The sequence below is a fragment of the Bufo bufo genome, chromosome 11 (assembly GCF_905171765.1).
Source record: "Bufo bufo chromosome 11, aBufBuf1.1, whole genome shotgun sequence".
Taxonomy (NCBI): domain Eukaryota; kingdom Metazoa; phylum Chordata; class Amphibia; order Anura; family Bufonidae; genus Bufo; species Bufo bufo.
In genome coordinates, this window is record NC_053399.1 from 92,585,014 (window position 1) to 92,611,864 (window position 26,851).

Here is a 26,851-nt window from a genome sequence, read left to right on the forward strand (position 1 = left end):
AGCCTGCACTCTACTGGCGTCTGCTGCCTCAACTCCCATGTAATAAGCTAGAGTTTATATTGATTTCTCATCTGCAGAGCTTGCAATCTAATGTAATCTGCTGCCTCAACTCCCACATAATAAGTCAGAGTCTATAATGACCTCTTGTCTGCAGAGCTTGCACTCTACTGGCGTCTGCTGCCTCAACTCCCACATAATAAGTCAGAGTCTATAATGACCTCTTGTCTGCAGAGCTTGCACTCTACTGGCGTCTGCTGCCTCAACTCCCACATAATAAGTCAAAGTCTATTATTACTTCTAGCCCATAGAGCTTGCAATCTAACATCATCTGCTACTTCAACTCCCAGATTATAAAAAAGTTCATAATGACCTTTTGCCTGCGGAGCTTGCAATCTGATATCATTCGCACATACGGTCGTGTGCGTGTAGCCTTAGCAAGAGTTTACAACTTCTTACCTGCAGAGCTTACACTCTAATGCCATCTTCTACCTCAACTCCCACATAATAAGCAAGAGTTCTTAATTATCTCTTGTCCGCAGAGCTTGCAATCTAACATTCTTCTCCTCTGGCTCAGCTCCCACGAGAGCTAATAAAGAAATTCTTGCCCTTGCACTCTCCCCCTCTCCCCCCTTCCACATTCATTGAAAGAGCTTCTAAAACCACGATTAACTGGGTCCCCTTCAAAAACCATGTCTTGCCTGCAGAGCTTGCACTCCAAACTTAAAAAAAATAAACATTCTTGCCTGCAGAGCTTGCGCTCTAAAGCCTTTGTTATCCTTGCACTTTTGCCTCTCTATTAAAAACCAGCCCCTGTCCCGAAGAGCTTGCAATCTAACAGCGCGCGTGTTATAATCACCCAGTCCACCACCAATATCTATATGAGCCTTGAAATCTTTCCTCCAGACAAGATATGGAATGCTGGAGGGAGGAGGGAGGGGGCGATGTAAGTGGGGGAGGGCGATCATCTAAAAAAAAAAAAAATCCCAACATAAGTAAATGTAAAATTCCCAAATTCCTTTCCTCACATCAGCAGATCCTGGGCCGGCTCCCCCTCACCCCGCCGCCCTCTCTCTCACTCTCATCCATCCTGCAAACTTTTTTTTTTACTTTACTTTTCTTTTTTTTTTTTTTGATGTGTGTTTTTCTGGTGCAGGGAGAGAAAGGAAAAATGTGCCAGAGACAGAGAGTTTAGGAAAGTATGTTCCCTTCCCTCCCCCCCCTGCCAGTGGAATGGTTCATTCCCCTACTGGATCCATCCTCTCATTCCAAGACTTTTTTTTGTGTGTGTGCATGAGAGAAGAGAGAGGGAGAGAGGAGAAGAGAGAAGTCAGGACTGGAGGTTTCTTCTGTGGAGGCAAATTTCACCGGTGTCCTCTCCGCTCGCAGATCAGCCCTTTGTCTGGGATATGTTCTCTTAGGAACTGCCAGGAGACGACGACTTGGATCATCGAGAATCCCTGCGAATAGTCCTTTAACTCCGGGAGACAAGGGGGAGAGCATGCTTTTTCTTTTCGTATGGATATTTACGCTGCCCAGCACACTTTGTCAAGGTAAGACCCCCTTTTTCGTAGGGATATTTACGCTGCCCAGCACACTTTGTCAAGGTAAGACCCCCCATTTTCTTTTTGCTTTTCCCAGTGCCCCCCTCCCCCAAGTGCATCAATCCCGGGAGCACGCAGGGTTAAGCGTCAATACTCCCATAGGGTAATTAGTAGATACCCCTATAGTCTGTAGAGTGAATAGTAGGTACCCCCTAGACTACTGCCAATCACGCTGGACTAAGAGGGTACTTAGCTGGTAGGTAGCTTAAGATGAACCTTCAGTTCCCACATAGTCTAAGATATATGGAAGGTACCCCGAGACTCCACAGTGATTAGAAGATACCCCGATAATCCTCACACTGTGGGGGTACATTACAATTATTATAAGCTAGGGTGAATGGTAGGTACCCTCATAGCTTAAGATGAGCATAGTCTGCAGTATACGGTAGATACCCCTAGAGATCAAGATGATTAGTAGATACCCCCCTTAGTCCAGAATTATTAGTAGGAATGTCCTCGGACAGTGGGGGTACATGTCACTCATCATAAGCTAGGGTGAACGGTAGGTACCCTCATAGCAAGCGCTAAGTACCTCCATCATCTATAAGTATATGGTAGATACCCCTGGAGACCAGGGTGATTAGTAGATACCCCTAGAGATCAAGATGATTGGTAGATACCCCCTTAGTCCAGAATTATTAGTAGGAATGTCCTCGGACAGTGGGGGTACATGTCACTCATTATAAGCTAGGGTGAACTGTAGGTACCCTCATAGCAAAGCGCTAAGTACCTCCATCATCTATAAGTATATGGTAGATACCCCTGGAGACCAGGGTGATTAGTAGATACCCCTAGAGATCAAGATGATTAGTAGATACCCCCTTAGTCCAGAATTATTATTAGGAAGGTCCTCGGACAGTGGGGGTACATGTCACTCATCATAAGCTAGGGTGAACAGTAGGTACCCTCATAGCAAAGCGCTAAGTACCTCCATCATCTATAAGTATATGGTAGATACCCCTGGAGACCAGGGTGATTAGTAGATACCCCTAGAGATCAAGATGATTAGTAGATACCCCCTTAGTCCAGAATTATTAGTAGGAATGTCCTCGGACAGTGGGGGTACATGTCACTCATCATAAGCTAGGGTGAACAGTAGGTACCCTCATAGCAAGCGCTAAGTACCTCCATCATCTATAAGTATATGGTAGATACCCCTGGAGACCAGGGTGATTAGTAGATACCCCCATAGTCAAAGCCAAATGTCAGATACCCCCATATTCTAGAATGAACAGTAGGTATGTCCTCAATCTTATAGTGAATGGTAGGTGCCCTCATAGCTTAAGATGAGCATTAAGTAGCCCCATAGTCTAAAGTGTATAGTAGGTACAACTAGAGACCAGGGTGATCAGTAGAAACCTCCTAGCTAAATGCCAGGTACCCTCATAGTCCAGAATTGATAGTAGGTATGGCCTCCGCCTACAGGGGGTCCATAGGATTCACCTTAAGCTAGGGTGAATGGTAGGTACTGTCATAGCTTAAAATGAGCATTAAGTACCCCAATAGTCCAAGGAGAACATTAGTAGTCTACTATTCATTCTAGACTATGGGGGTTCCTGACACTTAGCTTAGACATTGAGGGTATGGACTAATCACCCTGGCCTCTACAGTAGGTATTCCTATAGTGTGCAGTAAGTGGCAGCCCCATAGTGAATGTGGGGTACCCCAATAGATCATTGCTGTCCCCCTAATTAGTATATATGGCAGGCATCCTATTAGTCAAAGGTTAATGCTATAGATGGAAGGGAATGGATGGTACCCCCATTAGTCTGGTAGGTTCCTCTAGTGGTTTAGGGTGAATGGCACCCAACAGTGGGTGAATGGCACCCAGTGCAAAAAAGATGCAAACTGTGCAGACGCCGCTATATACTGTGTTCTCCGGGAGCGTAGCGCAGCCTTGAATGGAGGGATCCAGAGATTGTAGAAGAAACAGATGTGTCACTTGTTCCTTCTCTCCCCTCTGGCTTAATACTCGGGGAAGGGAGGGGGCTGGTTTTCTCCTTGCAATGCTAGGCTGGCAACTTTACGCCGGTCCGGGGCTGATGCGAGCACATTTCTGCCTCTTGTGCTGGGGGGCAGATGTTGATTTCATCCACAACCGCAGACAAGGATGAGTGTGCCATGAGTCAGGGCTAGTGATTTAACCCTTCAGGCGAGGACGCTTGCTGCTGATGTCATCACCATCCATGCATATGGAGGATGCTGCTGCAGAACCTCCGTGGAGGCAGAGCTGTCAGTTCCACTTGTTGAATGAAGCTTGATGGAGGAGATTCCCAAGAGCTGGCGCGGCACCCATGTGACTGAAGCCTCCCTCGAAGCTGTCCATCGAGCCTCTACTTGTAGAGCGTTGATGGACGGCTCTTCTTCCCAAGAGGCTCTGCAGTAGATGAAGGCTTTGTGTGCGGAGGGGGACTTGGATGGAATCCATTGTAACGTCAAGAAGAGTTGACTGCGTGCATTGTGGAGTTGAGCCCCCGGTTGCCGCATCTCATTCATGCTCCGCGCGGCATCTCCTATTAACACCTCGTCTGCCGCACAGGGTCGCCTACCCTCCGTAAAGTCCCGGACAGCCCCTTGAGAGGTGTCCGAGATTTTCTTTGAAGCTTGTGGACCTTATTGCGATTTTACAATACTTACGACTTATCAACTTTAGGATTCATTATGGTTTTCCGATTTGTCGGTGATTTTTGGATAAAATAAATAAATCAGGTTGGCCTACGCTGGAGAGGACACGAGTTCATGAAGTTCAACCTATGACTTTCATGATGTGTTGATCCAGAAGAAGTAAAAACCATATAACCCCTTCCCCCAAAAGATTACATCCCTCACCATCTCACAGACAGTGAGTGATAGTAACGGGAAGAGGAGGGAACTGCTGAGAGAGTTTTCCTTCCTCAGTATGAAGGAAGTTTCCAAACTGGTACATGTCCACCCCCCTCCACCACCAGATGTGCCTCTTCTCCATGTCCTGTCCTCTAGTAGAAGGCCACATTGCTGGCTCCGGAAAAATGCAACTCCCACGTTATTCTCTGTCCACCCTCCAGCACAGCTGGCTGCTTCCTTAGCATTTTGCAACATCAGTGCTGAGCCGCTGCTTGTGCCATGGCGGGAGGCGGGGGAGGGGAGAGGGAGCTGCCGAAGGGGAAAAACCCCCTCGCTGTCCTGCTGCATTGTGTTGTGAGGGATAATCCTGTCCGTATAATCGCGCTGCCTCTAGGCTTGAATGGAAGGCTTCTTTTTTTTTACTGCTTGACCCAAGAGCTTACAGTCTGAAGACCAGTGACTATTGTACATGCAGGGTCTTTTCTTTTGGTTTGGCTTATCTCTGAGCTTGGGTGGACTGGACTGAAATTGAAACTTGGCACCGTTGGCATGTGTCCGTGGCTCACGTGGTTGTCTCATGATTAATGTAAATAATGAAAATCAGAAATCATATACTGTCCGTTCTGCTGCAGCTCTCTCCCTATCACAGCTCAGGGGATGTGTCCTTTCTGCTGCAGCTCTCTCCCTATCACAGCTCAGGGGATGTGTCCTTTCTGCTGCAGCTCTCTCCCTATCACAGGCCAGGGTGTGTGTCCTTTCTGCTGCTGCTCTCTCCCTATCACAGCTCAGGGGATGTGTCCTTGCTGCTGCAGCTCTCTCCCTGTCACAGGTCAGGGTGTGTGTCCTTTCTGCTGCAGCTCTCTCTCTATCACAGCTCAGAGGATGTGTCCTTTCTGCTGCAGCTCTCTCCCTATCACAGCTCAGAGGATGTGCCCTTTCTGCTGCAGCTCTCTCCCTATCACAGCTCAGGGGATGTGTCCTTTCTACTGCAGCTCTCTCCCTATCACAGCTCAGAGGATGTGCCCTTTCTGCTGCAGCTCTCTCCCTATCACAGCTCAGGGGATGTGTCCTTTCTACTGCAGCTCTCTCCCTATCACAGCTCAGAGGATGTGTCCTTTCTACTGCAGCTCTCTCCCTATCACAGCTCAGAGGATGTGTCCTTTCTGCTGCAGCTCTCTACCTATCACAGCTCAGATGATGTGTCCTTTCTGCTGCAGCTCTCTCCCTATTACAGCTCAGGGGATGTGTCCATTATACTGCAGCTCTCTCCCTATCACAGCTCAGAGGATGTGCCCTTTCTGCTGCAGCTCTCTCCCTATCACAGGTCAGAGGATATGCCCTTTCTGCTTCAGCTCTCTCCCTATCACAGCTCAGGGGATGTGTCCTTTCTACTGCAGCTCTCTCCCTATCACAGCTCAGAGGATGTGTCCTTTCTACTGCAGCTCTCTCCCTATCACAGCTCAGAGGATGTGTCCTTTCTACTGCAGCTCTCTCCCTATCACAGCTCAGAGGATGTGCCCTTTCTGCTGCAGCTCTCTCCCTATCACAGCTCAGGGGATGTGTCCTTTCTACTGCAGCTCTCTCCCTATCACAGGTCAGAGGATATGCCCTTTCTGCTTCAGCTCTCTCCCTATCACAGCTCAGGGGATGTGTCCTTTCTACTGCAGCTCTCTCCCTATCACAGCTCAGAGGATGTGTCCTTTCTACTGCAGCTCTCTCCCTATCACAGCTCAGAGGATGTGCCCTTTCTGCTGCATCTCTCTCCCTGTAACTGTCATAGCTTCTAACAGTGGATACAGTCGAAGGATGGAACTGAGCATGTGTGACTACTTGAGCAAAGTCGGCAGAGAAATAAAAATAAATAAATCAAGCAGCAGGTGGTGCTACACAGATGCAGCATTTTATTGAATAACTCGGTGACCAAAGAACATTTTTTAATTACATTCAATGAGAAAAGTATTTGGATCCAGGTGCTAGTTTATAAAATGTAGAATATTTTTTGAGGGACAACCCCTTTCACGCTCGCGTTTTTTGTGGGTTTGTCATGGATCTGCAAAAACGCGTCCTTTACAATAATACAACCGCATGCATCCGTTATGAACGGATCCGCTTGTATTATCTGTAACATAGCCAAGACAGATCCGTCGTGAACTCCACTGAAAGTCAATGGAGGACGGATCCGTTTTCTATTGTGCCAGATTGTGTCAGAGAAAACGGATCAGTTTGGCTCAGTTTCGTCAAGCGGACAGCAAAACGCTGCAGGCGGCCTCCAGAGCGGATCGGAGACTGATCGGAGGCAAACTGACGCATTCTGAGCGGATCCTTTTCCATTCAGAATTCATTAGGGCAAAACTGATCCGTTTTGGAACCGCTTGTGAGAGGAGCCCTGAACGGATCTCGAAAACGGAAAGCCAAAACGCGAGTGTGAAAGTAGCCTTAGCTGGCGTGGGCAACTACAGATTGGTTATGTGGTGCACTCATAGTATACAAGGCTGGACTGGCAGCTTGGCATTGACATTTGATAGCAAAGCTCAATAGGGCACAGATCTGTAATAACCCTTGGGCACGGCCAAAATTGTCAGGGTGCCAGTAAGGGATGCCATGTGGCACAATATGAGAATTCTTTTCTCGCCGGTTTTCATAGCTGCCGGCCATGGATGCCCACACTCTGCACTACACTACCAGGATTAAGCCTTCTTCTACACCTGGCAGGCTGCAGGGCTCAGGCTGGTACCATTTATAAGTCCGATTCAGCCGCCAACACTACAGTTCCACATCTGGCCTGTTGTGCTGGGAGTTGCAGTTCTACAACCCCTGCATACCAATGCTTGGCATAGGTGGCACCTTCGGTTTTTTGCCATCAGGAAAAAAAAAATTCCCTTAGCTTAAAGGCCGCGTCCACAGCTGCAATTATGTCTAATGAAATCCATCCCCTGTGCAGGCGCCTGTGCAGGCTGTCCATGTGAGGAGCCGGAATCCGAGCGGCGGGGGCGCAGACTCCTGATGGATATCTATCGATTGTCTTCTGTTTTGCACAGAAAGTTGTTCTGTAATGTAGAGGCTCATCCAGGAGACCAGATGGAAGGGCGACTGTCACCAGCCCGGGCCATGCTGACCCCTCTGATCCCAGGCCTACATCCATCTATTATCTATCTATCTATCTCATATCAAATCAAGGGTAGGGTTGGGGGATGGGGACACGTCCAGGGTGGGGGTATAGGAGTCCATGGTCTATCAGGCTCCTCTCAGTCTATGGCAGGCAGTAATATATTGTGCTGCTGTGGCCGTTGTGTTCTCCTCTTCCCCCAGCAGTATGGAGAGTCTCTCTTCCTCCTCCATGGAAGTGAAGTCTGGGCAGAGATCAGAAAGTCTCCCTCACTGCTGAGTATTTGGGGCACCGCAGCAGGAAATGAGCCTCATCCTCCACGGCCTCCTGGTCGCACTGCTGGCACAGTCATCTATCTATCTATCTATCTATCTCATATCTATCTATCTATCTATCTATCTATCTATCTATCTATCTATCTATCTATCTCATATCTATCTATCTATCTCATATATATCTATCTCATATCTATCTATCTATCTATCTATCTCATATCTATCTATCTATCTATCTATCTCATATCTATCTATCTATCTATCTATCTATCTATCTATCTATCTATCTCATATCTATCTATCTAATATCTATCTATCTATTATCTATCTATCTCATATCTATCTATTATCTATCTATCTATCTATCTATCTATCTATCTATCTATTATCTATCTATCTCATATCTATCTATCTATCTATCTATCTATCTATCTATCTATTATCTATCTCATATCTATCTCATATCTATCTATCTATCTATCTATCTATCTATCTATCTATCTATCTATCTCATATCTATCTATCTATCTATCTATCTCATATCTATCTATCTCATATCTATCTATCTATCTATTATCTATCTATCTCATATCTATCTATCTATCTATCTATCTCATATCTATCTATCTATCTCATATCAAATCAAGGGTAGGGTTGGGGGATGGGGACACGTCCAGGGTGGGGGTATAGGAGTCCATGGTATATCAGGCTCCTCTCAGTCTATGGCAGGCAGTGATAAATTGTGCTGCTGTGGCCACTGTGTTCTCCTCTTCCCCCAGCAGTATGGAGAGTCTCTCTTCCTCCTCTATGGAGGTGAAGTCTGGGCAGAGATCAGACAGTCTCCTGAAGTCAGTCTCCCTCACTGCTATCTATCTATCTATCTATCTATCTATCTATCTATCTATCTATCTATCTATCTATCTATCTATCTGTCTATCTATCTATCTATCTATTATCTATCTAATATATAGAAATCTCTCCGTCTATTTATCTAATATCTATCTGTCTGTCTATCTATTGTCTATGGTAAAAATGCCAGAAAAAACAAAAAAAAATGCCATAAACCCCTGTAAAACGCAGTGTGTGAATGGGCCTATGAGGAGAGAACACCGCTGGGAGTCATGCAGTTGGCAGCCATCACAATGGAAATGTTCCTATGTGATTATATTACTTCCTATGGAGAGTCTTGAGAAAAGAAAAACTGGCAATTAGACCAGAAGAAGTAACTTCACATCCTGCTGTGTATCCGAGCTGTACAAAACATAACACACCACTGTCACAGTGTATCTAGCGGGCAGTCATTTGTGATACTGCCTGCTAAGCTGCTGCATCTAAGCCTAGGTTTGATATTGACTGCTGAGCTGTGTATCTAATCCTATCCTGTGTGATACTGTCTGCTGATCTGTGTATCTAAGCCTATCCTGTGTGATACTGTCTGCTTATCTCATGTACCTAATCCTATGATGTGTGATACTGTCTGCTGAGCTGTGTATCTAATCCTATCCTGTGTGATACTGTCTGCTGAGCTGTGTATCTAATCCTATCCTGTGTGATACTGTCTGCTGAGCTGTGTATCTAATCCTATCCTGTGTGATACTGTCTGCTGAGCTGTGTATCTAATACTATCCTGTGCGGTACTGTCTGCTGAGCTGTGTATCTAATCCTATCCTGTGTGATACTGTCTGCTGAGCTGTGTATCTAATCCTATCCTGTGTGATACTGTCTGCTGATCTGTGTATCTAAGCCTATCCTGTGTGATACTGTCTGCTTATCTCATGTACCTAATCCTATGATGTGTGATACTGTCTGCTGAGCTGTGTATCTAATCCTATCCTGTGTGATACTGTCTGCTGAGCTGTGTATCTAATCCTATCCTGTGTGATACTGTCTGCTGAGCTGTGTATCTAATCCTATCCTGTGTGATACTGTCTGCTGAGCTGTGTATCTAATCCTATCCTGTGTGATACTGTCTGCTGAGCTGTGTATCTAATCCTATCCTGTGTGATACTGTCTGCTGAGCTGTGTATCTAATACTATCCTGTGCGGTACTGTCTGCTGAGCTGTGTATCTAATCCTATCCTGTGTGATACTGTCTGCTGAGCTGTGTATCTAATCCTCTCCTGTGTGATACTGTCTGCTGAGCTGTGTATCTAATACTATCCTGTGCGGTACTGTCTGCTGAGCTGTGTATCTAATCCTGTCATGTGTGATACTGTCTGCTGAGCTGTGTATCTAATCCTATCCTGTGTGATACTGTCTGCTGAGCTGTGTATCTAATCCTCTCCTGTGTGATACTGTCTGCTGAGCTGTGTATCTAATACTATCCTGTGCGGTACTGTCTGCTGAGCTGTGTATCTAATCCTGTCATGTGTGATACTGTCTGCTGAGCTGTGTATCTAATCCTATCATGTGTGATACTGTCTGATGAGGTGGTGTATCTAAGCCTATCATGTGTGATACAGTCTGCTGAGCTGTGTATCTAATCCTGTCCTGTGTGATACTGTCTGCTGAGCTGTGTATCTGAGCTTATCATGCGTGATACTGTCTATTGATCTGGCGTAGCTAAGCCTATTTTTTTTACACAGTTTCTTCAGCGATGTATCTAAGCCCATCCTGTATGATACAGTCTGCAGCACTACTCTCCCCATCATTATTGAACATTACCACTGTACTCTAATGGATGTGGCCCCGTCAGTGTCCTGGGGACATGTGCCGATGGCAGCCGTGAAGGCGGGGATACTGTAGGGGGTAACGGCGGGGGCGGTGGATTATTTCGGAGAATAATCTTCCCGTTGACTTTGCTGGTTCGGTCGTGTCCCCCGTGTGACATACTTTTATTCTTATACACCCAGCTATGGTGTTTGAGTCTAGGAAGGGTTAATCTGATGGGACAGGAGCCATTTCTGAACGGAGGGAGGAGGGAGCGCAGAGACGTAGATGTAATTGGAGAGTGAAGTGGGCAGGAAAAGCACTTTTTTTTCCTTTTATTGAAAGCGGTATGACACTTCTGAAGCAGATCCTAGGAGGACTGAATTCCTCCGGGACGGGGGGCTGGAAATCCAGTCGCTGCAAATGCTCTGAACGTGCCGTGTCTTCTTATTACTCCTACTGATAACTTTCCTCAAAGTCACACAAAACTTTTCTCAACCTGCCTCTCCGTGGAAAGCAGGCCTTTCCAGCAAGAAAGATACAGAGAGAGCTGTCAATCACTGGTTCGGACCGCCCACTGGACTCCTAAAATGAAATAAATAAAATGTTCTACAGAATCTTCTCCTATAAACCTACAGATGAGTCTGCTCAGCTCCTCCTGTTCTGTAACGTGCTGCCCACAGTTCAATGCGTCACGGCTGATGAGGGGCAATCACCCCGAAACAGCTGTCTGCAGATGAGATGCTGGCTTATTTAATATCCAAGTCATGTCTCAAGGCTTATTTTAAGAGCTGAACATTGACTTATAGGATAGCTGCCTTACATCTGGTGGCATTGGAGGCAGAGCTTGTTAAGAGGTCATTTGCATCCCTTCCCTCCCAGGTTCCCTTTAAGAACACCCAAGTGTGGTCACATGACACACTTGGAAATCGGGGGCTTACTTCGCACTCTCTGGTGGGCCATTTACTGGATGCTGTTGTGTCCTCTGGTTCAGTTTTGATAGTCTAGATTGTTTAATTTAAAGAAAGCCTCTCCTGGTGGAGATCCCCTTTAAGATTATAATTGTATTGAGTGTATATTTTATTTTTGTACGGATTTTTTGTTTTCTCAGCTTCCACCTAACATGCGCTGTAACATACACACACACACTCCGCAGTGACGCGTTCCCCGCCGGCTTCTCCTGAGCTGCTTTTAATCCCAGACGAGAAGCTCTTAGTTCCACCGGGAATCCCAGTGGAACTAAGAGTTTCTCCAAATGGAATTAAATTACTCAGCGAGTGAAATTTGGTAGATTTGTAGTTTTGTGCCAGACGACCGCTTAAAGGATTTCTGCCAAGAAATTATTTGTGAAGTATTTGAGAACCCTTCTCCTAAAACCGTACTGACTCCTCCTGCTTTTAGGTGGTTGCGCCCGTTATATTAGAAAAGTTCTAGGGCAACCAAGTGTGCATGTGTTCTCAAAAGAAAGCCACTCCACACACCTCTGGCTTATCTCCCTTGTGAATAATGATTGGACATGGTGAAATCCTGCAATCCCATCCTATTTTCCAACATTTGTGACCATAGTGTCTTGACACCCTGACATACGTGAGATGGTTGATGGTGTTGGCCAATGCTTGCAAATGGGTATGGCGATTAGGATGGTGTTCACACCATGATCCTTGGTGATCCTACTCTGGTTGAAGAGTATCCAGTCATTGGTCACCTTGGGGATGGTGCTCTTGAGACACTACGGTATGGTGCCCATTCCTTGGTGAGCCATTACGATAGGGTTCACACCGTGACCCTTGGTGATCCCGTGTCCAGTCCATGACGATCCTTTAGAAAAAAAATCTAGTTCTTCATGCTACTATTGGAATTTGTCCACTGCTAGCAGACTTAGTGGGCTAGCATCCCATTCTTGGTGGCCCGATTGTATGGTGCTACATCTAGTAACCTTATAGTGTCTTCTGTTTAGTACTGAATGGGTAGAGTCCATTTCTTGGAAAATGTGTGGTGATATCATTTAGGAGCTTTTACTCTTTGTGACCCTGTGAAATAGTATTTACTTGTTGGGGATGGTACACACTCCTTAGTGACTCTTCTGGATATTGCCAGCTACTCTTGTGTGACCCTGAAAGAGAAGGTCTACTCCCCGGTGGCAGTCATCAATCAAGGCTGAAGTGTTCATCAATGGACTACATTGATGATTGTCCTGATGGACTGTACAGTTAGAGTCTGTGTAATATAGCCACCCACTGGAGTAGGACAGTTAAACAGTAACCTGAGGAATGGTCAATCACGATGGAGCCATTTGTCACCCATGATATGCAATACAAAAAGGTTGGTCAATACCAAGAACAGCCAAATCTTTCTCTTTCTTCTGTATAGCTCCATTATAGCTTGTGTACTTTGTGGTAGATCTACTTTGACCATGAAGTCAAAGAAGACCTATTACTTAGGGCTGAGGGAATAAGAAGACAAGAAAATTATAATTTTAAGGGGAGCATTTATTAAGACCGGCGTATTAGAGGCCAATCTTAGCTAAGGCCCATAGCAGGTGGTGGTTCCGCCGAAGTTATGAAGAGTCGCCAGCCTCTACATAACTTCAGACGGATCCACCGCCAGTTCTAAATGTAAGACAGCTTCCTTGCAGTCTTATATTTAGACTATTTTCTACCCCTAAAAATGTTGAATAGCCCGTCCCCTTCCCCAATCTCGCCACGCCCTCTGTTTTTAGACCTGAATTGAGCGGGGAAAAGTTGCAGATTGCGGTGCAACTGACCATTGCATCGCAATCTGCGCCTGAAATACGCCTTTAATAGAGGTGTTGGGCGGTGGAGCAAGAATCTATCAAAGGTGGAACCACATAACCTCAGGCCCTTAGATGACATCGAAAAGAAGAACAAATGGGCACCTTCCGAGCCCTTCAGCAAGTTTTTGATAGAAGAGGGTGTTTGGTGTTGGGTGGGGAAGCAATAGTCTTATGGTTCCCATCAATGGTGGAATGACAGATCTCCAGGCGCTTGGATGGGCTTCAAATGGTGAACCAATGGGCACTTGGCAAGCACTTCAACAAAAATATAATTCCAAGTCTTTCATAAAAAGGGGGCATAGGGTGGTGGGACAGTAGTCTTATGGGTCCAACCAATAATGGAACTACAGATCTCCAGATCTTTAAATGAGGTCCAGAAGGTGAACTAAATTCACACCTTGATTTACACCTCATAATTTTAGGGTTTCAACAGCTGTATACAAGAAGGGCGACAGGTGGTAGCAGGATCCTCTCCGTAATGTGCCATCTCTTGTCTTTCAGATCAGCGGGTCTTGGCGCAGTTTGTCTCTCTCCATTTTAATCCAGTTTTCTTGTGTCGAGTGGCGCTGTGTAGGAAAGCACCTGCATAAACAACCTTATTTCCTCCTGGTTCCCAGCAGCAAACACAAAGTCTTATCTTTTCTTTATTATTTTTGTATTTATTTTGCTCCATCTCGCTCCCCTCCGTGTGACCAAGCTGCAGAATATTGAAATGTTTATACTGGAGGTCTGATACGATAGAAGGGAGGCTGAGGATAATAGAGGAGGTAATCACAGGAGGAGAGCATGGAATAATAAGTGAGTAACCCCATCCATGCTTCACTGAGCCGCAGAGAGAGAGGGACGTGAGGTTCTGCTACTGAAATATCCCAGTTCTATCAGAGCGAGGCAAACAAAGGAAAGCAGATTTACAGGCAAGGAGAACCGACAATAGAGGGACCTTCATTATAAAATAATTGTTTGCTCCCAGATTGAGACTAGTGATACCACGATATAGGTGACATCATCAAATAAAATCTGCTCAGCTAATTAATGTTGGGGGGATGAGGTATGAGGAGGCCCTCAGCAGCTGGATCCTTAAGAAACTCCAAGGTGATGGATCACTAGGTCTACCCTAGCCAAAAGTTCTCACTTTTCTATTGAATGAAGAAGTTGACGTGTAGCAGTATAACTCCACGCAAGAGGCCAATTCAAACGGAAAATGGGGACCATCATTAACAAATCTACATCTTCTTCATACTAATCGTGGAAATTTTTTAAATACTTCTCGACCGTTGTCAAATCATTACCTAGTGTTTTTACTCCTACAGAGTACAAGACAAGAAATCTATCCGCTATCTTTGAAATGCGGACGATCTGGCTCCTATTCATGTAAATAGGAGGCAGTACTATATTAGTTATATTCTTGTAAATAGGAGCAGTACTATAGTAGTTATATTCTTGTACATAGGAGCAGTATTATATTAGTTATATTCTTGTAAATAGGAGCAGTATTATAGTAGTTATATTCTTGTACATATGAGCAGTATTATAGTAGTTATATTCTTGTACATAGGAGGCAGTATTATAGTAGTTATATTCTTGTACATAGGAGCAGTATTATAGTAGTTATATTCTTGTACATAGGAGCAGTATTATAGTAGTTATATTCTTGTACATAGGAGCAGTATTATAGTAGTTATATTCTTATACATAGGAGGCAGTATTATAGTAGTTATATTCTTGTACATAGGAGGCAGTATTATAGTAGTTATATTCTTGTACATAGAAGCAGTATTATAGTAGTTATATTCTTGTACATAGGAGGCAGTATTATAGTAGTTATATTCTTGTACATAGGAGCAGTATTATAGTAGTTATATTCTTGTACATAGGAGCAGTATTATAGTAGTTATATTCTTGTACATAGGAGCAGTATTATAGTAGTTATATTCTTGTACATAGGACCAGTATTATAGTAGTTATATTCTTGTACATAGGAGGCAGTATTATAGTAGTTATATTCTTGTACATAGGAGCAGTATTATAGTAGTTATATTCTTGTACATAGGAGCAGTATTATAGTAGTTATATTCTTGTACATATGAGCAGTATTATAGTAGTTATATTCTTGTACATAGGAGGCAGTATTATAGTAGTTATATTCTTGTACATAGGAGCAGTATTATAGTAGTTATATTCTTGTACATAGGAGCAGTATTATAGTAGTTATATTCTTGTACATAGGAGCAGTATTATAGTAGTTATATTCTTATACATAGGAGGCAGTATTATAGTAGTTATATTCTTGTACATAGGAGGCAGTATTATAGTAGTTATATTCTTGTACATAGAAGCAGTATTATAGTAGTTATATTCTTGTACATAGGAGGCAGTATTATAGTAGTTATATTCTTGTACATAGGAGCAGTATTATAGTAGTTATATTCTTGTACATAGGAGCAGTATTATAGTAGTTATATTCTTGTACATAGGAGCAGTATTATAGTAGTTATATTCTTGTACATAGGACCAGTATTATAGTAGTTATATTCTTGTACATAGGAGGCAGTATTATAGTAGTTATATTCTTGTACATAGGAGCAGTATTATAGTAGTTATATTCTTGTACATAGGAGCAGTATTATAGTAGTTATATTCTTGTACATAGGAGCAGTATTATAGTAGTTATATTCTTGTACATAGGAGCAGTATTATAGTAGTTATATTCTTGTATATAGGAGGCAGTATTATAGTAGTTATATTCTTATACATAGGAGGCAGTATTATAGTAGTTATATTCTTGTACATAGGAGCAGTATTATAGTAGTTATATTCTTGTACATAGGAGGCAGTATTATAGTAGTTATATTCTTATACATAGGAGGCAGTATTATAGTAGTTATATTCTTGTACATAGGAGGCAGTATTATAGTAGTTATATTCTTGTACATAGAAGCAGTATTATAGTAGTTATATTCTTGTACATAGGAGCAGTATTATAGTAGTTATATTCTTGTACACAGGAGCAGTATTATAGTAGTTATATTCTTGTACATAGGAGGCAGTATCATAGTGGTTATATTCTTGTACATAGGAGCAGTATTATAGTAGTTATATTCTTGTACATAGGAGGCAGTATTATAGTAGTTATATTCTTGTACATAGGAGACAGTATTATAGTAGTTATATTCTTGTACATAGGAGGCAGTATTATAGTAGTTATATTCTTGTACATAGGAGGCAGTATTATAGTAGTTATATTCTTGTACATAGGAGCAGTATTATAGTAGTTATATTCTTGTACATAGGAGGCAGTATTATAGTAGTTATATTCTTGTACATAGGAGGCAGTATTATAGTAGTTATATTCTTGTACATAGGAGCAGTATTATAGTAGTTATATTCTTGTACATAGGAGGCAGTATTATAGTAGTTATATTCTTGTACATAGGAGCAGTATTATAGTAGTTATATTCTTGTACATAGGAGGCAGTATTATAGTAGTTATATTCTTGTACATAGGAGCAGTATTATAGTAGTTATATTCTTGTATATAGGAGCAGTATTATAGTAGTTATATTCTTGTACATAGGAGCAGTATTATAGTAGTTATATTCTTGTACATAGGAGCAGTATTATAGTAGTTATATTCTTGTACATAGGAGCAGTATTATAGTAGTTATATTCTTATACATAGGAGGCAGTATTATAGTAGATATATTCTTGTACATAGGAGGCAGTATTATAGTAGTTATATTCTTGTACATAGGAGGCAGTATTATAGTAGTTATATTCTTGTACATAGGAGCAGTATTATAGTAGTTATATTCTTGTACATAGGAGCAGTATTATAGTAGTTATATTCTTGTACATAGGAGCAGTATTATAGTAGTTATATTCTTATACATAGGAGGCAGTATTATAGTAGTTATATTCTTGTACATAGGAGGCAGTATTATAGTAGTTATATTCTTGTACATAGAAGCAGTATTATAGTAGTTATATTCTTGTACATAGGAGCAGTATTATAGTAGTTATATTCTTGTACATAGGAGCAGTATTATAGTAGTTATATTCTTGTACATAGGAGCAGTATTATAGTAGTTATATTCTTGTATATAGGAGGCAGTATTATAGTAGTTATATTCTTATACATAGGAGGCAGTATTATAGTAGTTATATTCTTGTACATAGGAGCAGTATTATAGTAGTTATATTCTTGTACATAGGAGGCAGTATTATAGTAGTTATATTCTTATACATAGGAGGCAGTATTATAGTAGTTATATTCTTGTACATAGGAGGCAGTATTATAGTAGTTATATTCTTGTACATAGAAGCAGTATTATAGTAGTTATATTCTTGTACATAGGAGCAGTATTATAGTAGTTATATTCTTGTACACAGGAGCAGTATTATAGTAGTTATATTCTTGTACATAGGAGGCAGTATCATAGTGGTTATATTCTTGTACATAGGAGCAGTATTATAGTAGTTATATTCTTGTACATAGGAGGCAGTATTATAGTAGTTATATTCTTGTACATAGGAGACAGTATTATAGTAGTTATATTCTTGTACATAGGAGGCAGTATTATAGTAGTTATATTCTTGTACATAGGAGGCAGTATTATAGTAGTTATATTCTTGTACATAGGAGCAGTATTATAGTAGTTATATTCTTGTACATAGGAGGCAGTATTATAGTAGTTATATTCTTGTACATAGGAGGCAGTATTATAGTAGTTATATTCTTGTACATAGGAGCAGTATTATAGTAGTTATATTCTTGTACATAGGAGGCAGTATTATAGTAGTTATATTCTTGTACATAGGAGCAGTATTATAGTAGTTATATTCTTGTACATAGGAGGCAGTATTATAGTAGTTATATTCTTGTACATAGGAGCAGTATTATAGTAGTTATATTCTTGTATATAGGAGCAGTATTATAGTAGTTATATTCTTGTACATAGGAGCAGTATTATAGTAGTTATATTCTTGTACATAGAAGGCAGTATTATAGTAGTTATATTCTTGTACATAGGAGCAGTATTATAGTAGTTATATTCTTGTACATAGGAGCAGTATTATAGTAGATATATTCTTGTACATAGGAGCAGTATTATAGTAGTTATATTCTTGTACATAGGAGGCAGTATTATAGTAGTTATATTCTTGTACATAGGAACAGTATTATATTAGTTATATTCTTGTACATAGGAGGCAGTATTATAGTAGTTATATTCTTGTACATAGGAGCAGTATTATAGTAGTTATATTCTTGTACATAGGAGGCAGTATTATAGTAGTTATATTCTTGTACATAGGAGCAGTATTATAGTAGTTATATTCTTGTACATAGGAGCAGTATTATAGTAGTTATATTCTTGTACACAGGAACAGTATTATAGTAGTTATATTCTTGTACATAGGGGGCAGTATTATAGTAGTTATATTCTTGTACATAGGAGGCAGTATTATAGTAGTTATATTCTTGTACATAGGAGCAGTATTATAGTAGTTATATTCTTGTATATAGGAGGCAGTATTATAGTAGTTATATTCTTGTACATAGGAGCAGTATTATAGTAGTTATATTCTTGTACATAGGAGGCAGTATTATAGTAGTTATATTCTTGTACATAGGAGCAGTATTATAGTAGTTATATTCTTGTATATAGGAGCAGTATTATAGTAGTTATATTCTTGTACATAGGAGCAGTATTATAGTAGTTATATTCTTGTACATAGAAGGCAGTATTATAGTAGTTATATTCTTGTACATAGGAGGCAGTATTATAGTAGTTATATTCTTGTACATAGGAGGCAGTATTATAGTAGTTATATTCTTGTACATAGGAGGCAGTATTATAGTAGTTATATTCCTGTACATAGGAGGCAGTATTATAGTAGTTATATTCTTGTACATAGGAGCAGTATTATAGTAGTTATATTCTTGTACATAGGAGCAGTATTATAGTAGTTATATTCTTGTACATAGGAGCAGTATTATAGTAGTTATATTCTTGTACATAGGAGCAGTATTATAGTAGTTATATTCTTGTACATAGGAGCAGTATTATAGTAGATATATTCTTGTACATAGGAGCAGTATTATAGTAGTTATATTCTTGTACATAGGAGGCAGTATTATAGTAGTTATATTCTTGTACATAGGAACAGTATTATATTAGTTATATTCTTGTACATAGGAGGCAGTATTATAGTAGTTATATTCTTGTACATAGGAGCAGTATTATAGTAGTTATATTCTTGTACATAGGAGGCAGTATTATAGTAGTTATATTCTTGTACATAGGAGCAGTATTATAGTAGTTATATTCTTGTACATAGGAGCAGTATTATAGTAGTTATATTCTTGTACACAGGAACAGTATTATAGTAGTTATATTCTTGTACATAGGGGGCAGTATTATAGTAGTTATATTCTTGTACATAGGAGGCAGTATTATAGTAGTTATATTCTTGTACATAGGAGCAGTATTATAGTAGATATATTCTTGTACATAGAAGCAGTATTATAGTAGTTATATTCTTGTACATAGGAGCAGTATTATAGTAGTTATATTCTTGTACATAGGAGCAGTATTATAGTAGTTATAATATTAACTGAAAGTGAATTATCAATGAAATTGCTCTTTTTTATTAACATGCTGTCCACAGAGAATTTTAGTAATCTATTTAGACCCATCAGAAACACATTTGAAGCAATGTTCTAAACATATGAAAGTTTCATAGGTAATATTTATTCTTAGGTAGTGTTTTTATTTTACACCAAGGCAATGAATTTATTTTCAAGTTGGGCGATCCCAACATGATTGGTGGTGTGAGGGGTAGATGTTCAGCAGGAAATGGGATGTTGGTGTTCAGTTTTACTAAGCAGATTCTGAATTCCTTAAGGCTTTTGTCTTTACGTGAACCTTAATGTGCACTGAAGCTTAGCGCTGGTCTATGGTTCAGAAGGCGTATTAGGGGGATTGTTTAATATTGCAGAGGTTTGGAGAGCACAGAGCAGAACTGAATGGCATGGTAATTATATACACCCATAAATTTGTGAAAGGTTGGCATTGAGGGAATAGCGTGAAGAAGGGCTGATACTACTTGCTGCAAGGAAGAAATATTCCATTTTATGGATTAGTAAGAGACTGTAAACCACCTGTAGCTTCACTGACAAGTCTGCCAATGTCAACATGGCTGTAGTATTCGCTGATCTAATTATAAAAAGGCTGTTTTAAGGCACAACTTCAGTCATTATAGTAGTTATAATATTGTACATAGGACATAGGAGCAGTATTATAGTAGTTATATTCTTGTACATAGGAGCAGTATTATAGTAGTTATATTCTTGTACATAGGAGCAGTATTATAGTAGTTATATTCTTGTACAGAGGAGCAGTATTATAGTAGTTATATTCTTGTACATAGGAGCAGTATTATAGTAGTTATATTCTTGTACATAGGAGGCAGTATTATAGTAGTTATATTCTTGTACATAGGAGCAGTATTATAGTAGTTATATTCTTGTACATAGGATCAGTATTATAGTAGTTATATTCTTGTACATAGGAGCAGTATTATAGTAGTTATATTCTTGTACATAGGAGCAGTATTATAGTAGTTATATTCTTGTACATAGGCGCAGTATTATAGTAGTTATATTCTTGTACATAGGAGCAGTATTATAGTAGTTATATTCCTGTACATAGGAGCAGTATTATAGTAGTTATATTCTTGTACATAGGAGCAGTATTATAGTAGTTATATTCTTGTACATAGGAGGCAGTATTATAGTAGTTATATTCTTGTACATAGGAGCAGTATTATAGTAGTTATATTCTTGTATATAGGAGACAATATTATAGTAGTTATATTCTTGTACATAGGAGGCAGTATTATAGTAGTTATATTCCTGTATATAGGAGCAGTATTATAGTAGTTATATTCTTGTACATAGGAGGCAGTATTATAGTAGTTATATTCTTGTACATAGGAGCAGTATTATAGTAGTTATATTCTTGTACATAGGAGCAGTATTATAGTAGTTATCTTCTTGTACATAGGAGCAGTATTATAGTAGTTATATACCTGTATATAGGAGCAGTATTATAGTAGTTATATTCTTGTACATAGGAGGCAGTATTATAGTAGTTATATTCCTGTATATAGGAGCAGTATTATAGTAGTTATATTCTTGTACATAGGATCAGTATTATAGTAGTTATATTCTTGTACATAGGAGCAGTATTATAGTAGTTATATTCTTGTACATAGGAGCAGTATTATAGTAGTTATATTCTTGTACATAGGCGCAGTATTATAGTAGTTATATTCTTGTACATAGGAGCAGTATTATAGTAGTTATATTCCTGTACATAGGAGCAGTATTATAGTAGTTATATTCTTGTACATAGGAGCAGTATTATAGTAGTTATATTCTTGTACATAGGAGGCAGTATTATAGTAGTTATATTCTTGTACATAGGAGCAGTATTATAGTAGTTATATTCTTGTATATAGGAGACAATATTATAGTAGTTCTATTCTTGTACATAGGAGGCAGTATTATAGTAGTTATATTCCTGTATATAGGAGCAGTATTATAGTAGTTATATTCTTGTACATAGGAGGCAGTATTATAGTAGTTATATTCTTGTACATAGGAGCAGTATTATAGTAGTTATATTCTTGTACATAGGAGCAGTATTATAGTAGTTATCTTCTTGTACATAGGAGGCAGTATTATAGTAGTTATATTCTTGTACATAGGAGGCAGTATTGTAGTAGTTATATTCTTGTACATAGGAGCAGTAATATAGTAGTTATATTCTTGTACATAGGAGCAGTATTATAGTAGTTATATTCTTGTACATAGGAGCAGTATTATAGTAGTTATATTCTTGTATATAGGAGCAGTATTATAGTAGTTATATTCTTGTACATAGGAGCAGTATTATAGTAGTTATATTCTTGTACATAGGAGGCAGTATTATAGTAGTTATATTCTTGTACATAGGAGGCAGTATTATAGTAGTTATATTCTTGTACATAGGAGCAGTATTATAGTAGTTATATTCTTGTAAATAGGAGCAGTATTATAGTAGTTATATTCTTGTTCATAGGAGGCAGTATTATAGTAGATATATTCTTGTACATAGGAGCAGTATTATAGTAGTTATATTCTTGTACACAGGAGGCAGTATTATAGTAGATATATTCTTGTACATAGGAGCAGTATTATAGTAGTTATATTCTTGTACATAGGAGCAGTATTATAGTAGTTATATTCTTATATATAGGAGCAGTATTATAGTAGTTATATTCTTGTACATAGAAGACAGTATTATAGTAGTTATATTCTTGTACATAGGAGGCAGTATTATAGTAGGTATATTCTTGTACATAGGAGCAGTATTATAGTAGTTATATTCTTGTACATAGGAGCAGTATTATAGTAGTTATATTCTTGTACATAGGAGAAGTATTATAGTAGTTATATTCTTGTACATAGGAACAGTATTATAGTAGTTATATTCTTGTACATAGGAGCAGTATTATAGTAGTTATATTCTTGTACATAGGAGACAGTATTATAGTAGTTATATTCTTGTACATAGGAGCAGTATTATAGTAGTTATATTCTTGTACATAGGAGGCAGTATTATAGTAGTTATATTCTTGTACATAGGAGCAGTATTATAGTAGTTATATTCTTGTACATAGGAGGCAGTATTATAGTAGTTATATTCTTGTACATAGGAGCAGTATTATAGTAGTTATAATCTTGTACATAGGAGCAGTATTATAGTAGTTATATTCTTGTACATAGGAGGCAGTATTATAGTAGTTATATTCTTGTACATAGGAGCAGTATTATAGTAGTTATAATCTTGTACATAGGAGCAGTATTATAGTAGTTATATTCTTGTACATAGGAGGCAGTATTATAGTAGTTATATTCTTGTACATAGGAGCAGTATTATAGTAGTTATATTCTTGTACATAGGAGCAGTATTATAGTAGTTATAATCTTGTACATAGGAGCAGTATTATAGTAGTTATATTCTTGTACATAGGAGGCAGTATTATAGTAGTTATATTCTTGAATCACTGCAAAAGGTGCACCACAATAACCTGCAACTGACAATACTGGCCAAACCCTAACGCTGATGTTAAAAACTGAGACTTTGGCCAATATATTCCAGTCAGGAACATATCAGAGCCCAAGGCACCCCATCAAGGTATCTCAGTGTGGCATGGGTCCTACCGCTAACCTAACTACAGTGTGTGAACACAGTCCGATAGGTGCTGAGGTCCGACTCACAGCCAAACTCCCACATACCTCCATAGTAAGATCACTAATACAATGGGAGGGTAGGAGGAGGCTGCAAGCCCCACCTATAACAGGCCATGTGACACAGGCTACCAGGTGCAACAGAATGTTACCAACAATAAACTATGGCACATTCCATATATATCAAGAAAAAAAATAACAGAATGAAGTGGCCTAAATGGGAGGAAATGCTCAAAACCCCAAACACTGTGACGTTTTCATACCCGGGGGAGCAATCCCTCCGCATGTGATCTGCTGCAATCCCTAGCAAAAATGCATACAATGGAGGATGTCGGCAGCGGACCACATGCACCACAAAAACATACTACACAAGATGGAATAATGTGTGGATGAGAATATATAAATCCATAAATCACTGCAAAAGGTGCATCACGATAATATGCAACTGACAATACCGACCAAATCCTCACGCTGATATTATCACATCTTGTGTAGGATGCTCTTGTGGTGCATGTGATCCGCTGCCGATATCCTCCATTGTATGCATTTCTGCTGGGGTTTGCCGTTAGCAGCGGATCACATGCGGAGGGATTGCTCCCCCGGTAATAAACATCCCATGTTCTTTCAGTTGGAGGTTTCACTGGGACATTTCAAGACACACAATGAAAGTGGAAACACTTCTGCATGTTGGAGTGGAGGTATATGATGATTACTACTAACGTTATTAGTGATAGGTTCATGTGGAACCAGGGATAACATTCGCTTGGAGATTGTCCTCCTTGTGTATCCTTACAGATTCCAAAAAACAAGGATTTCTCAGAGGACCACCAAATCTCCAGTGGTTTGTAGGAAACCCAAAAATATACTGCTGATGTCAAGGAGACCCTTTGTCTCAAGCTTTATTGGTTTGTAGTCTATAATTTAATTGGTGGACCAATGTGCAACCTTATTGGGACATTCTACGGTAATAGAAGGTAGTCACTAATTCGGGGCCATCATCTATTATCTCTAGTAGAGAGCAGGTACAAAGAGCTTCTCTCCCTCTGGAGGACCCAGGATATTATTGCATCATATGGACAGTCTATTGATTTGAATGTGTATTATATAATGCTTCATTTCTCCTGTGGTGGTGCTGTAGACGAATTGTATGTTTTCTTCCCAACTACCCTACATATTGCAGCTGATTGTCGAAGCTCCCAGCAGCAAGACAACTTAGGCTTATTTTCAGGAGACCCTTTTTATGGAAACAATATAAAAAAGCAGTCTTCTGAGTCTTCTTTCACCGTTGCTACTAAGTAGATGGGGTGCAGGTAAACAATGTTGAGGCTGCAGCATCCACACGAATACCACAGCCCCCGCAAACAGCTGATCGGCCAGTGAGAAGAGAATCTGACCTCCACCAATGTGGTATTCTGGCCTTGTTTAAGTTCCACTGAAGGTTTTCTACATGTAGGTGGAACCATGTTAGTAGGAACTCTTCATCTTCAGGCTATGATGACTCTTGCCTGGAACTCTGTCACATGAATCATGGTCCCAGTGATGTTTTGTGACATCTTTGTTTCCCAAAGAATCGGGATATATACGTATGACCTTTAGCCAACAAATTGACCATCTTCACCATTCACTGGAGATGCCATCATAAAAGTGAGGCTTTCTGACCACCATATGGTCCTTTCCACGTTGCTGTCTGATTATGGCAGGTTTCATTCTCAAAGTCCCTAGAGCTTCATACCCCTTCCAGCTCGGCCATCGCTTCCCTTCCGAAGCGTGAATCGAACAGGCAGCGCGCACCTCCGAGTCTGCACTTATCTTATTTTTTTCTCACCGTTAGTTTCTTCTCCAGGAGGTTGAGGATATGAATTATGTAATTGTAACAGGTGATTACCACGTTGTGCAAATCTCTCGTTAAAGTACCTTTCACAATAGAAGCTGCCAGCCCTCCACTGTGCTGTTTTTGTAGCGTTTCGGTAAGCTTCCCCTGCAGCAACTCAATGTTTGGATGGATAAGTGGAAGTATTTTTGCCCTGCCGGCAAACCCTTTCATTGCTCGAACACTGGGCAAGGCATTGTGGGAGTGAGAGATGGGTCAGAAAAGCAGCTACTGAGGTGAAATAAAGGGCTACTACTGTTGAGATACAGATCTTGTACTTTTACAGTAATGTGAGATGAGTTAGCAAGACTAGGTTTTTCTTCTCCGTGGGACAGCGCTATCTGAAAGAGTGCATCCAGCCGAAAATGAAAACTTGCCTATACTACTGATTTTCTTTGAGCAGCGCTGTTTTTTTTAAAGACAACCTGTTTGTGCTGTAGACTTCGCCATCAGTTTCTGGGACAGGAAGCAGCTGTCTGACTACGACTACAGTCAACCACATTGGCTTTCAGAAGGATGCTTGCTCTGTTACCCAGACACGTCTTGGGTTACTCCCTCTCTCATGTCTCCTTGATGGGTAATCCCAGTAAGAGACCCCTTCCCTCCAAGTCGTGTCGATATTTGAGAAGCAGGAAGTAGCTAACTTCTATTCCTTCTTGGATTTTAATAGAAAACTTAATCCTAGGACATAATGGCATAAACACGAATACAAGACATTAGATCTTTACCAAATACATGGAGTCATTGCTGGGGTTCTCATCGTTGGGACAGTTGGGTATGTGCCCCATTCAAAGTGTATGGGACTGGTAAAGACAGCTGTCACGGAAGGTGTACAGCAAACTAGAAGACACAAAAGGAAGATCCGGCTGACTGGATCCAAAACTAAGGAACCAAAGGGGGAGCCCTGCAAAAGACCTGGCTCTCTCCCTAACTGCTCAGCCTATGCAAAATTCTCAATGGTAGAAGATCGCATATCCTCGTACCTCGACTGAATAACCCCTGAACACCCTATAATAGTGAGGGGACACGACCACCGGCTCCCTACACCTGAAACGGAGGGAGTCAGGGTCTCCTGGGATCCAGCAAACAGGAAAATACAAATGAATAAACAAAACTTATCTGTAGAAGACTCAGTAGTAGCATCCAGCATGCATACACTCCAGGAAGTTGTATAAACCGCAAAGTGATGCAGTATGGGAAGGGATTTAAAGGGATGCAATCAGTGCAACTACATGACAGCTGAGAGAGGCTAACGAGATGAGAAAATGAAAGCAAAACAAAAGGAACCTCAAGGAGGAGGTTCTGAAGGACGTCTGTCAGAGCTTCTCAGATGTCTGGTGGTGACAACAGCTGAGTGCTATACTTGGTGACCTCCATCAGTCCCATAGACTGTGAATAAAGTGGTGGTCGCACACGCGCACTGCAGATCCATTTAA

General features: G+C 40.3%; 1 protein-coding gene across 1 annotated transcript in view; it reads left to right on the top strand.

The window, feature by feature from the left end:
* Nucleotides 1-1,168: 1,168 nt before the first annotated feature.
* KIRREL1 (kirre like nephrin family adhesion molecule 1) overlaps nucleotides 1,169-26,851 on the top strand; it is a 179,179-nt gene continuing 153,496 nt past the window's right edge. Inside the window, exon 1 of the mRNA XM_040411601.1 lies at nucleotides 1,169-1,550. Coding sequence (XP_040267535.1) covers nucleotides 1,499-1,550 — 52 coding nt within the window. The 5' untranslated portion in view covers nucleotides 1,169-1,498. The remainder of the gene's footprint in view (nucleotides 1,551-26,851) is intronic.